This window comes from Ischnura elegans, chromosome 6 (genome assembly GCF_921293095.1).
Source record: "Ischnura elegans chromosome 6, ioIscEleg1.1, whole genome shotgun sequence".
NCBI classification, from domain to species: Eukaryota; Metazoa; Arthropoda; class Insecta; order Odonata; family Coenagrionidae; genus Ischnura; species Ischnura elegans.
In genome coordinates this window covers 29,634,784-29,650,423 of record NC_060251.1, presented here as the reverse complement: position 1 = coordinate 29,650,423, position 15,640 = coordinate 29,634,784, and the positions used below count along the sequence as shown (strand labels likewise).

General features: G+C 38.9%; 2 protein-coding genes across 2 annotated transcripts in view; one reads left to right on the top strand and one right to left on the bottom strand.

Annotated features, from left to right (window-relative positions):
• Positions 1 to 1,221: 1,221 nt before the first annotated feature.
• On the bottom strand, positions 1,222 to 5,741 carry LOC124160244 (trafficking protein particle complex subunit 3). The gene is made up of 4 exons (XM_046536058.1): positions 5,633 to 5,741; positions 5,359 to 5,553; positions 5,084 to 5,266; positions 1,222 to 1,637 (listed from the first exon to the last, which is right to left on the bottom strand). The coding sequence occupies exons 1-4, from the start codon at positions 5,669 to 5,671 to the stop codon at positions 1,518 to 1,520; spliced, it is 537 nt and encodes a 178-aa protein (XP_046392014.1). The 5' UTR covers positions 5,672 to 5,741; the 3' UTR covers positions 1,222 to 1,517.
• A 379-nt stretch (positions 5,742 to 6,120) lies between these two features.
• Positions 6,121 to 15,640, top strand: part of LOC124160243 (DNA repair protein RAD50) — a 63,456-nt gene continuing 53,936 nt past the window's right edge. The window contains exons 1-4 of the mRNA XM_046536056.1: positions 6,121 to 6,255; positions 6,330 to 6,428; positions 6,510 to 6,656; positions 7,777 to 7,892. Of these exons, the coding sequence (XP_046392012.1) occupies positions 6,127 to 6,255; positions 6,330 to 6,428; positions 6,510 to 6,656; positions 7,777 to 7,892 (491 nt within the window). The 5' untranslated portion in view covers positions 6,121 to 6,126. The remainder of the gene's footprint in view (positions 6,256 to 6,329; positions 6,429 to 6,509; positions 6,657 to 7,776; positions 7,893 to 15,640) is intronic.

The window sequence follows — 15,640 nt, the reverse complement described above, 5'->3', positions numbered from 1 at the left end:
ACGCAACTCTTGTGAGTTTCACTTAACACCATCATATTTGTTCATTGACCAATGCGAATTAGTGAATTTGTCATTGGGAAAGATAATTGTTTTGTGTAATAATTATTGGTGAAGTGCTATTGGTATTTTGAAGGAGAAGACGTGTGGTTAAATTTCATGTCGGAGGTGACGCTGTTGAACTATCGACGAAGAGTTGTTATTTGTGATTGGGGTATTTTTTTTCATGTGTAAAATTTTGGATCGATGCAATTTAGTTCATTAAAATCAATTGTAAAAAGGATTTTATGGAATTTTGCTATTATTTGCCATTGCCACAAGAGCCTTCAGTCCATTGTAAGTGAGTGTGCGCGTGGGTGTGTTCGAGTGGGGCACCTGATTTGGGGCCCTGAAAAGGTAAGCCAAAGTAGGGGCATTATTTTATTTTGGGGATTGGGGAATTTATGTTCACATGTCTGGTGGAGATCGAACGGGAGGCGAGCGGGCGGCTCTCGCGGTTCGAACCGTTACAATATATAGTTGGTTTTCCAGGCAATGACACAATTCAATATGCTATCCAAATATATACCTCGACTCCCATGGCAATTTACGAAAACTCATAGCACTGGATGTTAGGCTTTAGGTAATGTGCCTTAGTAGATATGCATAGGAATCTGGATAGCATACTGGCTGCACAGAGGCCCAAAAAAAAGCCAAAGGTCCAAAGCTGTTCGATTCCTGATCCAAGGGAACTTTTTCCCAGGAAAAATGTATGAAGTGCTTCTGCCAACCTTGATGTTTCTTTAACTACACAAACTTTTTATCCAAAGCATATGAGAGATTGATAAATTCACCAATGAGTGAAAACTTGAATTTGGATCCCAATCACATGACGTGTAAGCAGTGGTGGATACAGATGGGGGGCGCGCGCCCCCCCTTTGCGGGGCCACCCGTATTGCCAAACATAGCACAACCATAATTTTAACTTTTTTATATCATAAGATGGCATAGTCTTGAATGTGTGTTAAATCACTTTAGTTAAAATTTCTGAAGCTCTGCATGTGACTTGATTATTTTCTATTGCGATAAAAGTAAAGGTAACTCAAGATGTCTTTTGCACCCCCCCTTGAATTTTCTCTGTATATCCGCCACTGCGTGTAAGACTATATCGTAATGAAAACTTGTCAGGAGACCTAAGGGCATCTGAAACCTCAACTCTCTTAGGAATTGAATTAGAATGCAGAATTGGTCAACATATTATAAGTATATTATTGAGTATAACGAAATACAGAGAGAAACATGATAGCTGAATGTCTCCCATACAAAATCATCACGGACGATGAACAAAGTACACAAAATCAAAAATTACAGGGTTACCTCCTTTACATGCCCCTAAGCTGAGAACAAAAACATGCACTTATTTCACTCACACTATGTTCTCCAACAATTAAACATTTTTTATCATACTTAAAATACAACACAATTGGAATGTTCTTCCAAAGCATCGTGAATAGTTATCATACAAATGTACATATAATTCATTAATCTTCTCCTGCAGGGATGGCATCTTCTAGTCTCTTAATAAATTTAATACGTAGCTCGGTGACGTTATCACCTTTCAATTGGTCTTGTACAAACCAAGAACTAACTTCCATTTGGACCTATATAAAAATAAAATACATATTTAATAAAAAAGGGATATAAAATACTGAATCTAGCACCACTGAACCAAAAATAAATTTCACATCTGAGATTGGACAGTTTGGTCATCATTTGCATGAAAATGGCTGATAACCAGTTGTAGTAAATCTGATGAAAATGAGCAAATTTCAAGAAATTTCTGTATATTTAAATAAAGAGTGAAGACATATTTTGGATTTTAATGAAAACCTCCATGGAGAATATATTGCATCACAACATGATTCACACCACCTAACTTCAATTACCATGCCTTTTCTTCAATTTTCATATTATGTAAGTGACTTTATATCAATGACAAAGCAGGATATACAGAGATTTTATGCACAAATACAGCTATGCATATTGTGAAATAAAGCCAAGCAGTATTAGTTAGCGATTGAGGAAGCCCTGGAAAAAGTAGAAGAGGTGAAGACCTTGGTGTCAGAATTTGCACTATAATAAATAAGTTTTTACTTATACCATTTATTTTAAGACCAAGATTAGTGAATTTTTTTTTACTAAAATAAATGTTTTGGCTTTTTCTGATGACACATCAATGATTGCCGTAAGTTTGAAAGACCTGACAAGCCTGACTAAAATATTTATGGAAGAACAGAAACAATAAGACTAAAAGTAAATGACTTGGAAAACCAAGTACATGCATTTCACAAGAATCCCAAATAATACAGGCCCCATACAAATGTAGGACATAAGTTTGATAAAGTAGGCCTCTTTAAATACTTTTTTATTAGGAGTTATTATTTTGGATAATAATAAGGAAGAAACTGAGATACAAAATAGGCTAAACTTAGCGAACAGATGTATACACGCAAGCCATAGGCTGTTCTCTTCAAAATGCCTAAACCATGAAACAAAAATAAGACAATAAAAAACACTAATCCACCCAATACTAACCTATAATAATAAATTTATTTCACCATTGGCAGTACACACATCTGCAAGGCTTAAGTCAACATAAAATTTGCAAACAATTACATTCATACATGAAAGTTGAAATCATTTAAATATGATAGGTCCAACATTAAAACAGAGTCCAGAGGGTTAAAAATACTAACAGAAGTATGGAAAAAAATAGGCATTCTAGTTGCCATCTAGGAAATTACTTTACAATGCATCCTCCAGATATTCATTAACACTGTAGTAACATTTTTCAGCTAGGAGAAGTTTTAGTTTCTTTTTAAATATGGAAAGTAAGTAGCTATTTTTTATTCCTCTGGGAATTTTATTGTAAAGGATCGAGGCAGAGTGGTTGGGACCTTTAAGACAGAGAGAGCTGGAATACTAGTCTAAGTGGATGCTATTTCTTAAACGGGTGAGGTGATCATGGTAGGTAGAATTTGGAAGAAAATGGGAAGGGTTTGCTTTAACAAAACAGGTACATGTAACGATATACAAAAAAGGAAGGGTGAGGATTTTATATTTAGCAAAGAAGATTTTACCTGGAGTGCGAATAGGGACATGGTACATAGCTTTAATAGCTTGTTTTTGGGCTGAAAAAGCTCTTGTAGCCACAGGTGAGTTTCCCCAAAACAGAATGCCATAAGAAATATGAGAATGGATTTTAGCGTAGTATACCATTTTTAAAGTATGCAATGATACAATCAGAAACAACCTTCTGATCATGAATATACCCACGGAGATTTTTTTTAGTACAACCTGTATGTGAGGTGCCCAATCAAGCTTGGTTGAGATTAGAAGTCCAAGGAACTTTGTAGTATACACGTCAGAGGAGTGAGAGATTTTGTCTACCTGAGGGATGAGATCATTTTTGTAGGAGTTTTTATGTAGGAATTGGAGGAAGACAGTTTTCTCATTGTTAACTATCAGATTGTTCATATTACACCACTTAGGCATTTCCATGATTGCGAGGCTAGTCCGGTCAACAATATTTTGAGCACTTTTTGCAGTAATGATGGTGGAGGTGTCATCAGCATAAAGTGGTTTTAGAATGAGACAAGTGAGTAGGGAGATCGTTGATGAAGAGCAGGAAAAGTATTGGACCAAGGAGGGATCCTTGAGGCACTCTCCTTGTTGATTTCATGAAGATCAATTTGATAAGTGAGTAGGTTCTACAGACAGTTTGTTGCCTGTCACTTATTTGGTATGACATGACCCAATCCTGGACTGCCCCAGTGATACCTAGAGCATTTATCCTATTTTGCAGATGCTATGGTCGATCAAATCAAAGACCTTGGCAAGATCAAAGAAGAGGGTCAGAGATGGAGATATTAAACAAGAAAGAGGAGAAATCACTGAAAGTCATAAAAAAATAAGATTTTACACAAGACGTATGGACCCACTTATGAACAAGGGAGGTGGAGAAGAAAATTCAAAAAGGAGATCAGAGAAATCTACAGGATCGTAATGACAATATTGGCAAAATTAGGGGCAGAAGAATGAGATGATTTTGTCATGTGCTGGAAATAGAGGAAAGAAGTAAGATGAAGGGGGATCTAAAAGCAAACCAAGATGGACGGAGAGCGAGAGGAAGTTGTAGGTGCGGCTAAATGTCAAATAGGACATAAGCGGCCCATAGAGTGAGAGAGTAGAGTAATAGCTCAAACCATGTCAAGTAGCATTAAGACGGCCCAACCTCTTGCCATTCAGAAGCACCTACCTCACCACTCAAATGCAGCAATGCTCTATGAATTCAACCTCGATTTTCATCTTGTTGCTACATCTATGGCGTTTCCCCCTACCATAACCTATTTTCCAAGACTTCCCACACTGGTATGAAACCCGATTAAAGGGGTTCACTAGAGGTTCCCAGAGAATTTGGAGAGGTTTTTGGAGCTATTTAGAAACCTCCAAAAATTTCATTTAAATGCCCCAGGCAACCTAACAATGTGTCACGATATTTCTAACCCAATGAGAAGATTTTCAACAGGATCTATGCACAAGTCGATTCTGAGAGGATTTCAACAAGGGCATCAGGAACCTCAAAAGACTTTTCTTTCAGCATCCCCAGAAGTTTTCAATACAAGCATAGCAATTGGATTTTCAAATATTTACCATATCTTTATACAGGAAATTTCATGAAGTTTTCAAGAAGATAAGACAAAAAATCAATTCTCCAAAAAACCTGACCAAAGTCTCTTACTGTCTCACAATTTTCTTCAGGATCATTCGAGTTTGATTCCAGGGGTTGGAAAAATTACGAACTCCAAAGGCTTCTCATTTGGTGAGTTACTAGTTACATGCCTAAATCAATTTCGAATTATTTAAGCATACCCCTCCCCTAGAAGAAAACGGGTATAGAAATGGGGACACAATATCAAGAACTTCAGTTCCATACCTGTTCTATATTTGACCTGACCAACCTCAGATTTGATTTTAACCGTGGACTGGTATGAAACTCTTGATACGGCAAGTAATCAATTTAAAGGAAAAAATCTTCTAAGCTTACCATTTCACAAGCTCCCCTTATGACTCCTGTCAGAATATTTGAGTACTTTAAATTAAGGCAGTGGTCCGGTAGCTCAACGAACTCAGTCAGTGGATTGTTGTCGATAATAAGAGAAAATTCGTCACCGGAAGGATTCCAGTTTGAAATAGATGGGGTGATCCCAAGAAACGTTCTAAATCCCAACTGCGTAAAAAGTAAGCAGAAATTAGAATTAGGCACATATCAAGTCACAAGTACCAAGGTACTGCTAAAACTTATCATAACATGGCATCTACCTGAATTTTTTCGGCAGTGTCTCTGAAGTCATAACATCTCCCAGAACTCGTCCTCGCGAGGAAGTCCTCAATTAAACGAATGCCTATATTATAGCCCATTCGCTCTAATTGCTTATTAACTTCTTCTACATTTTCATAATCCTTCATCAACTGAGACACCAAAGCTCCGTAGGTAAGCGTAAACAGCTCTGAATTCTAGTAAAGCAAGATTGGAGAGCAAATTACTTGCATAAATAATAATAAAACACATGGAATTTAATTCGTTCTTACTCACAACTTTCTTGGGATCTAATCTCGTTCCTTGACGTGACATTTTGAAATGCAAACCTCAACCAACAAATAACACCGCTGGTAAACCGCCGCAAATCTTCTTTTCACGTTTATGCTGTTTTTGTTTAATGGTCCGCGGTCCACGATCCAAAATTGGTTCAGTAATTTCAGTTCCCTGAGTTAATCGCAAGTCGAGTCCGGTCGAGTCCGCTGTCAGATTCAGATTTCTCGCTCCAAGTCAAATGTCTGCCCACTGTAATAGTAGTATACTTCTATGATTATACGTGTAACTTCTTGAAAGATATGGCGCAGAATTCTCTAAATAAAGTGTCATTGCGTCTTACGGAAGCCCCGTAAAACATCGCACGGGCTGGTCTCAGCGGTTATAGTCGAATTGAGTCGAATACTGGCTAAGGCGGGAACTGTGTGATCGTGTGTGCATGTTTTATTGTCGTCTTTCCTCGCTTAATGTAATTTGTCATTAAAGACTGATACAACATGACGAGGGTAGAAAAACTATCAATCCTGGGTGTCCGCAGTTTTGGTAATGAAGACGAAGATTGGCAGACTATTAAATTCCTATCGCCTTTGACGTTGATCCTCGGACAGAATGGTTGCGGCAAGACGGTGAGTTATTATCAATTTATGTATCTGTCATCGTATCCCTTAAGATATTTTAAGAGTTAAGAGGTTTTTTCCAGACTATAATCGAATCCTTGAAGTTCGCCCTGACTGGCGAGCTGCCTCATGGTGGTGGTACGAGCTTCATACACGATCCTAAGGTGGCAAATAGTCGAGAGGTATGAGGCTTTCTATCATGAAATTTATGAGATATTTTAAGTGAATGAATCAATTTATTATTGTGAGAATTATTTTGGCAGGTGATGGGTCAAATACGATTGCAATTCTATGACATTAAAGGGAAAGAAGTCACCATCGTTCGCTCTATGAAATGTGCCCAGTCATCAGCGAAGTTAAGTTATTCTACTCTTGATCAAATTATCTCCAGGAAGGATGAATTCGGTGCAGTAAGTTTTACTCTTAACTATTTCTCTCTCGTGCTTCCGTATCTTCAATTTAGTGATTAACGTAGATTAGTGTTCATTTGCCTGAATAGTAATGCAAATGAACCTGTCATTGCGTCACTATCGTCGCAATTCTTCATTGATTATTACTTCGCAATCAATTTCTTGTGGAGCAGAATGTTAGAAAATGTACATGATACATCTTTCATGGTAACAAAGCTTTTTAATATCGCAGAACGATATTTACACTATGATAGAATATAGAAAACCAAGTTGAACACAAAGCGATACTGTTAGACAGCAATAATTTTAAGCAAAAGAAGGCGATAATCCTAATAGCCAACTTATATGATACCAATATGAATGGAGTGATAAGAAAAATCACTCACTCCTACTGTTCCTCTTGATTTTTATTGAATTAAAAACATCATCAACACTAACATTTATGTTCCCCATTTAATGGAAATTAAACTACACCGTCAAAAAAGATGTAGTACCATGGCAATTCTTAATTGTCATGGGACATGAATATGAATGCAATGACTGTAAAAATTACACTCTCCTAATCAAAATTTAAATACATTTCCTAACAAGATTGCCTTTACTTAAATACATTGATTACCTGTCAATTGTATTACTAATTTGACTTTCTCTCATGATTTCGCATCTTCAATTCTGTAAGTAACTTTGATTAATGCTGAACATTTGCCAGAAAATTAATCCTATCGATTCTGTCATTGCCTCACTATGCCCAGTTATTCCTAGTTCAGAAAATGTCCAGTGAGCTATCTCAGACTATGTACATTACTTTTGCTACTTCTACCAGATTGAAAATATTGGGAAAATGTGTATACCTATGGCTAATGAAGAATGTGTTAAAAGATTGAAAACTAAATAGTTTTGTAGCAATAGTTTTTACACACTGATGAAAAACTTGGGCAAGTTGTTTGAGGTACCTTTTGTAAAGGCAAAAAGTAAATGCATTCTGCTTTGTCTTATTTGATGAATTCGAGCGTAATACTAGAGAGTGCATATTTTTGTCAGAACGCATCATCTCAAGGGGTATGGGTCCACTGGTAAGGATTAATCTTTTTTATTTAATAATTTTTAATTTTTTCCCTAGCCTGTCAGCTTAGATACTCGCTGTGCTGATATTGAGGCAGAAATGAGCCAGTCTGTTGGAGTCTCAAAGGCAGTCATGACGAATGTATTATTTTGCCCTCAAAATGAATCTAACTGGTAAGTGTTGATTGTCATATTATGCAGGTGTGTTAGGAGTTTGTTAAATTTTAAAATTGCAATGTCATTATTTACTCATCCTGAGCCGTTGTCTGGGTATTGTCATAGCAGAAAGTGATGCCATGACAATGTCACAGTAAGAATATGAGAGCTAGAGAAAGATATTAGTCCTATAAATAGAAAAATCATTGCTCTTGCAGAAAGAGTTTCGTCTCGGCATTAGCCATTGGAGAAAGATGTAACAAATTTTATTTTTGGGGTGGGAATACAGTCTTGATAATAGGGCCCATAAGTTGATGCTGGAAATTGTGTAATATTGTCTTTATAGTTGACTTAAGCTACTTTTTTCCATATTTGGGATGAAACTCTCCATCTCCCTCATTTTTTTGCCTCCGTCAAAAGTCCTAGCTTCCAAGAAATTCATGGCTTGAATAGGCTGTGGCCATTTATGGTTTGAAGAGATATGATGCGACCGCACATCAGTTGCCTTCATTGGAGCTGCTTGCTTCTGGTTACTAAGCATCAAATACAGTGAGGGGATGTGCTTTTGCCATGCGATCAAGGAATCATATCCACATCCATGATCGTGCTGGGTCATCACTCAGCCTTGGATCCAATCCCTCAATCAACCAGAAAATACTGCCGCCAGTGTTACCAACTCACTGCTAGAGACCCTAACAAAAATGCAAAGAATGCCAAAAAAGTGTTCACATATTGCGCCGGGTGTGACGGTGAACCATTTTACTGCCTGGACTGTTTTAATAAAACGCATCAATATTAATTCATACGTTTTCAAAACAATCACAAGAGTTCACTTTCTTACATGAAAAACTATATGTTTTGATGATTTTGCCAATATTTGTAATTTTTGAAACTATTTTCTTGCAAAATATGTCTGAATACGTCTAATGATAATTTAATAATATTATGTAGCCTTTGTTTTGATAATGTTTGAAAAGCAATACAGATAAAAAGAAAATAAATGGAAAAAAACGGAAAAAAAACAAAAATGTATCCCCTCATTAATAAAAAAAAATCAAAAGTTCGCCAGTGCATTTGTTGTCTGACTGCACAACGGTCATGGCCCATACGTTGAAAAGCGATTCCAGTCACTCGTGGTGTCAGAAATCCACTTTGAAAGAGTCGCTCGGAGGCCGGTCACTATGACTGGCGTGGCGTGATGGAATCCACTCGACTCCGGTCATTATGACCAGCATGGTGGTCAACGTGTTAAGGTCATTAAAATTTTGCTCAAAGAAGTGGTCTCACTTCGGCGAATCTATCAGTTTTGGCCTTCATTGTTACGGACGTGAATTTCAATGTTAGCTCGAATCTATCTCGACTAATGATATTCCTGATCAAGTCATTTCCATACAATGGTTTCTGAGACCAATATAGCTGCATTTTGGGTAAATGGTTTATACCCATCGCAATAAGGATGGCAATGAATTTCCGTATTTCACCCTTATCTGTGTCTCTCCACTTCCGCATTCTCGATCGTGGCCTAATCACTTCAGAATGTATGAACTGACTTGCAAATCTATTAGTCTCTTCCACTGTAAGTGCTTGCACCTTGTCGTTCAGGTTTGCGTTTTGGTTTTGGTATGTATCTATTGAAGAAAATACGTATAAGATATGGTTGCATATGCAAAAAGGCATTAATTAATTACTAAGTATTGGTAACTAAGTTTTCCAAAATTTGTTGCGATTCATCACTATACCAAAGAAGTGTTAATTAATTTAAATATGATTGGATCGATTTCATTTTTTTATGAAAATTGACACCCACTGGGAAGAAACGGAAGATTTCACAATAGCCGCGAACATGTTAAAATATAGTGTAATTTTTTCATAGAAATGAAGTTTTATGTATTACAGTAAACTCTCGATTATACGAAGTCAGTGGGACCGGAAAATTGGCACTTCGTAAAATCGAGTTTCGTAATTTCAAACCTTTTTCATAAGTCATGAAAAAATGTTCGCTTTTGTTTCTTTTGCCCTTTTTTGTCCTTAGTGGCCTTATTTAAATGTTTTTGGTGGTTATTCACGGTAGAATTCTTAGAAAAGGCTTTTTGTTATCGATTTATGCTGTGAAAGGACGTTAAATAATTATACCACCATGAAATTCCCATAGCTTGTACATACTTTAATATCAACGATCGCTTAAGAAATTCCCGACCAGTTTAGAAAACGTAATCAAATAATGAATTGCAAAGTTTATTATAAGAATTTAATGTTATATATTTGTGGTTCGGAGCGAATAGCAACTATTAAGTACGCGTAAGAGAAATATTTGTTTCCAACACCCACGGAATTTTAGCGGCAGCCGGCGTAACCATACTTTAAGGGCCTAACCGCCAATTAAGTCGCCATCTATCGCTCAGTGACGAGAAAAAAAAGAAAAACGAGGGCCTTAACCCGTTTCCAAAATAACCTTCGTAAGTTAATATTTCGAGTTACACCGTATTATCAGCTGAATGTGCTATCTTTTCAATTAGTTATTTTCATTGAGATTCAGTTACGATCATAAATTACGAAGGATATGATTATCTTCTGGCGAATATTTGAAGTAAATTCTGTTTGAGTTCTCCGTCCGGCTACTGTGCTCCGTCATCTTTGCAGACGTTGCTATGAAAGACTTTATTCTTCATCAGGACCATATTCTTCATACCGGGTGTGAGGTGCTATGTTCATATAGTATGTCTCTCTTCTTTTATGCCGACAGAAGCAAGGTTCCAACCAGAAAACGACAGGAGTAGCATATTCCATTATCGGAGAAATAAAGAGAGAAACGTTATTATCCACATTGATTGTTTTCCTACAAGAGACGTTTCATCATTTCTCAACGTGTGTGAAGTATTGGTTCACTTGCGTGAATTCCCAAAAATGACACGCAAAAACCTGTACCTTCACCTCATTTAGTTTTCGTGTTCCTTTCTCCGCCGTATTGAAAGTTATGCGAAGGATCATTGACATAGAGAAAAGATTTTCTTAGTTTTAGCACTAAAATTAGTCTCGCTATAATCGTTAATAAATATAGTGTGGAAAGGGCAAAGAAAATCACTTCAATTAAAATATCAGCTGAGAAGAAGAGAGACAATTATAAGCACGACACCATTTCCCTGATAGTGGAAGATACTTCTTCAGCCTCTCTCCGGTTAAAAACTTGCCCCCGTTGCCAGTAAAGATGAACCATGCCCTTCTTCACAGTCGGAGAACGTTCCCAGTGGGCGGGGTGAATAAGAGTGGGATGGGGATTGCCTGAGGAAAGAAGAGTGGTCAGCAAAACGAGTGGTGAAAGGGGCAGGAGAAAGAAGGGTGGGGAAAGGGCCTTCACCTCTGCCTCAGTCTACTTTTGGGGGCTGTATTTTTTTGCGACGCACTCAAGCTCCGTCACCTTAGGGAGGGGGTAAATGGGAAATGCCTGGGAAGGAGGGGTTTGGGATGGGTAAGGTGGGTGTCAGCAAGATCAGCAGAAGGCCACAGGAGGGAGTAAACAAATATTTTGGAAAGAAAGATCTCTCGGCATGGGAGAACGGGGAGGCACGCGAGAAGAACGTTCATGGTTATAGTTAGCAGTGCGTCTTCATTACGAGTAGCCTGAAAAATAAGTTGGTGGTAAGTAGAGCCTAATACTAAAGATATTTAAGTTGTTTATTCAGGAAGGCTTATATACACGAAAAGATATTACCCAAAAAAAATCTGTAATTATTTTGCTTTTTGCTCTTCTCCATCGCTGCTTCCACCATGGCTTCTCACTAGCATAAATGGTAATTAAATTGGGGATCAAAATCGGTAGCCAGATCAAAATATCTTAATGTTTTGAGGGCAGCGTATACTTCTTTTTTATTGAGTGAAATTACTTCCTCACTTTCATCTTTGTCGTCACTGCTATTATGACTAGTCCCGGCCGCTGCTTCTTCCGACGTAGGTACCGGCGTCGCATTGTCGCAAGCCTAGAGATCATCGTCAGGGGCAATATAATCGTTTGATGTTGCGTGCTGTGCTCCTGCTTTTTTCAAGTATTTTTCAAAATCATCTTTTAAGCCTCTAATCTCTTCCGCGATTTCATCTGCTGCAGTTTCCTGAAGGTATAACGTAACGAATCAACCATAGCCGTGATATTATAGCAGTAGAAGTACTAGTAGGCTATTTGTTTCAATTACCAACCTCGAGAACATCCTCATGATGCGCTATCAAAAGGAATCCGGCTGATTTCCAGAAATTTGCGATTTTTGTGGAGGAAATCAATTACGTCTTTGAACTGTGTTTCTGCGATGAAAAATAACAATTTTATTAACGTGGCCATTTTAGCAAAGTTAACAAAATCGTTATTTCTCATCGCAGAAACACTGTTCAGAGACGTACTTGATTGCCTGATTGGCAGGAGTGCGATGCAAACAATCATTTTTTGATGATGGCATTGATTGATAGATTTTCAAAATGCAGTCAGAGCGGTCACTTTGGGGAGGGAGGCCCCGCGCTCGGAGGGTTGTTGAGACGGTCCTGAGTGGGTGATGTCGTGGAGGAATAGGTCCCGGATTAGGGACCCTTCGAAGTGCTTCGGCGAAAGTGCATGGCAGGGAGGAAGACAAAGTACGTTCACGGCACCCTGCCTTGCAAACGTACTAGGTACGTTCACAGCAGAGCGAAGGGTTAAGTAGGAGTGTACGAAATGCCCCACGCGACCTTCCTGACATGTTAAACTACGAAGTATTGTCGATGCGATGTTTACAAATAGGCACGTAAAAAGGGGCATTATGTCAGTCGCGATATTTTTACTGAACTCTTACTCCCCCTAAATTCCCACCGTGAGGTTTCAGGCGAATTCTTTCTCTCCAAAGTTGCGCTATCATTTACGATTTCACACTTTTGATGGACCACACTGTGATTTTTTTAGCTACTTATGCCGGCGTATCTAGTTTTGATGACAAATATTTCGCCGTAGTTCGTATAAACGAATGCCATTTGCTCCTGGGGACCGAGCCTTGGTTCGTAATTTCAAAACATTTCGTATAATCGAAACTTCGTATAATCGAATAGTGCCATGTATTTAGCATAGGCTTTTTCAGGGACTGCAATATCACTTCGTATAATCGAAAACTTGGTAAAATCCTGCTTCGTATAATCGAGAGTTTACTGTAAGGTGAGGTGGGGTAAGTGCGACTGCGGGGTAAGTGCGACCCCCCTTCAGGAAAATCGTATTTCCGTTCTCGAAGCAGGTGGCGGTCGTGCAACATATTCTACACATAGTAATGAAACCAGAGCCAACGACTTAGTAATACTTATCCCTTAATTTCTCGTTCCACATGCTTAGGAAATATACCCGTCCGTTCATCTCGTAGTCTTAGTTGGTTGTGAGGAGAGGCTATGCCGCAGTTCCCTTTGAATCGCATCGGAGGTGTTAGGTAAGAACTATATCTTGTTTTCTCTTCTTCATGGATTGGTTTTCCTTGCTTTACTTTAAATTTAGGAACTCGGGTCGTTATATTTAGTTTGGATGGGGGGTCGCACTTTCCCCGTCGTAACCATCCATTCCTACCTTACGGGGCAAGTGCGACCCCGTTGCCTGGGGTAAGTGCGACCCCCCTGTCGCACTTACCCCAGGCTACGAGGTTGAAGTATGGATTGAATTTTTAGTTGCTGACTAACAGTTCTTGCGTTAAATTTTTAGTTTCTGTCTGGCAGTTCTTGCGTTAAACTTTCTTAAATAAATGTTGCAAAACATCGAAGTTTATAAAACTAGGTCTTTTAATTAGAGTCCTCCCATCAACTTTTATTTTGAAGGTTTATCTGATAAAGATAGCTTACTTCAGTTTGTTGATTGATTATGGTAGGGCATTGGATATCATGTCTTCTGACGAGGAGGATGTAGATGACATGGTATTAATGCCTGAAACAAGATAGCATGAGTCGAAAAAGCTTAACAAATTCGGTGACTAACATTCAAAGTGGAGATTGGATTCTGGTTAGATTCAGCAGCAAAAAGTCAGTTGCTCACTATGTAGGGAAAATTCTGGAGATTAATGAATAAGGTGACGCCGAGGTTTTCTTTTTGAGGACATTTTTTGGAACTGAATTAAGTTTCACCTGTCCACGGAATGAGGATTCCAGCGAAATACCTAGGGACGATCTCTTCTTCATCCTAGAGTTTGTCCCGCGCTGTTGCAGGGTCCGCTGTTCTGCAAAGTCTTCTCCCACATCTTGTCTGTGATCGGTGATCGCATACCACCGCAGTCGAGCCTCCCGCATCTTGTCTGTGATCGGTGCAACTCCCATTCTTTTCCGAATGTCTTCATTCCTGATGTGATGCCTAGGATCCATCGCAGCATCCTCATTTCCATGACATGCATGGCCTGTTCTTGATTTGCTGTGGCGGGCCAACATTCTGCTCCATATAGGGCCACTGGGTGGACTACGGTCTTGTATACTTTGGCCCTGAATCGTTCGGGTATTCGACGGTCGCACAATACGCCAGTCACATGGCGCCATTTCAGCCATGTTACATTAATTCGAGCTCGTGTGTTGGCGGTTGTGTTTCCATCGTTGCTGATGACAGAGCCCAAATATTTAAACTTCTCGACCTTTTCAAGGTCCTCGCCGTCGATGCTGATCGTGCCATCGGTTTGAGGTCCACACTCCATGTACTCCGTCTTCTTGGTGTTTAATCGCAACCCATAGTTGTCGAGTCGTACCTTCCATAGTTGAGTTCGCTGCTGTAATTCGGGTCTGGTGGTGCTGGCAAGGAAGACATCATCGGCGAACAGTAGTGACCAAGGATGTGATTCTTGGAGACAGGCCATGAGTGTGTCCATGCACAGGATGAAAAGGAGCGGAGAGAGGGCCGATCCTTGGTGGACGCCAACAGTGATTGAGAAAGACGGTGATATTCCTGATGGGCAACGGACGGAGCTGGTGACGTTGGTGTAGAGAAGATTCACCCATGACACGTAGACTTCAGGGACGTCGTGAGATCTGAGGGCATGCCAGATAAGGTCGTGTGGCACGCGATCGAAGGCCTTCTCCAGATCAAGGAAAGACATATGCACTGGCTTGTTTTTCTCTCGGTGCCTCTCCAAGAGCAGCCTAGCTGCATGTATATCGTCTGTTGTGCCACTCCCCTTTACAAATCCACACTGGTTGGGTGTGATACGAACAATGTGTCTGAGCCTAGCATAAATCACTCTTTCGAATATTTTCATGGCGTGGCATAAAAGCCGGATCGGGCGGTAGTTGGAGCATTCTGCGACGTCGCCTTTACCCTTCCAGATGGGCACAGACACAGGGAAGATGTTGTAAAAATATTGCCGAAGCCCTCTGTTGGCCGTCGAGGAAAGTTAACGTTTTGCCTATCTTTCTCGGGGTAAAACTTAAAATAAACAAATAAATATTCAATGTTCAATTGGTTGAAGACCATGAGTTTTTCTTCATTTTGCTTTTTATATTAATAACGTAAATTACATTAGAGAAGAAATTCTTTGTTCATTACAATCTAGTTTGTATTCAGATTTGTTGTCATATGCAAGATTTATAATTTTTTATTTTTTTTATTTATTCAGCTTTTATGCACACTAGATGTTTTAAATACACTTTTGAATTAATGTGTAACAGTTGAATACTGTTACTATAATTAAAAAACACATTAAACAACAATTCCATACTGTGCCATAATTAACCAAAAAACGCGAAAAAAAATCTACTTGCATTACCTAAGATAAAAGTTGATTTCTCAAGAATGGTTAAACATA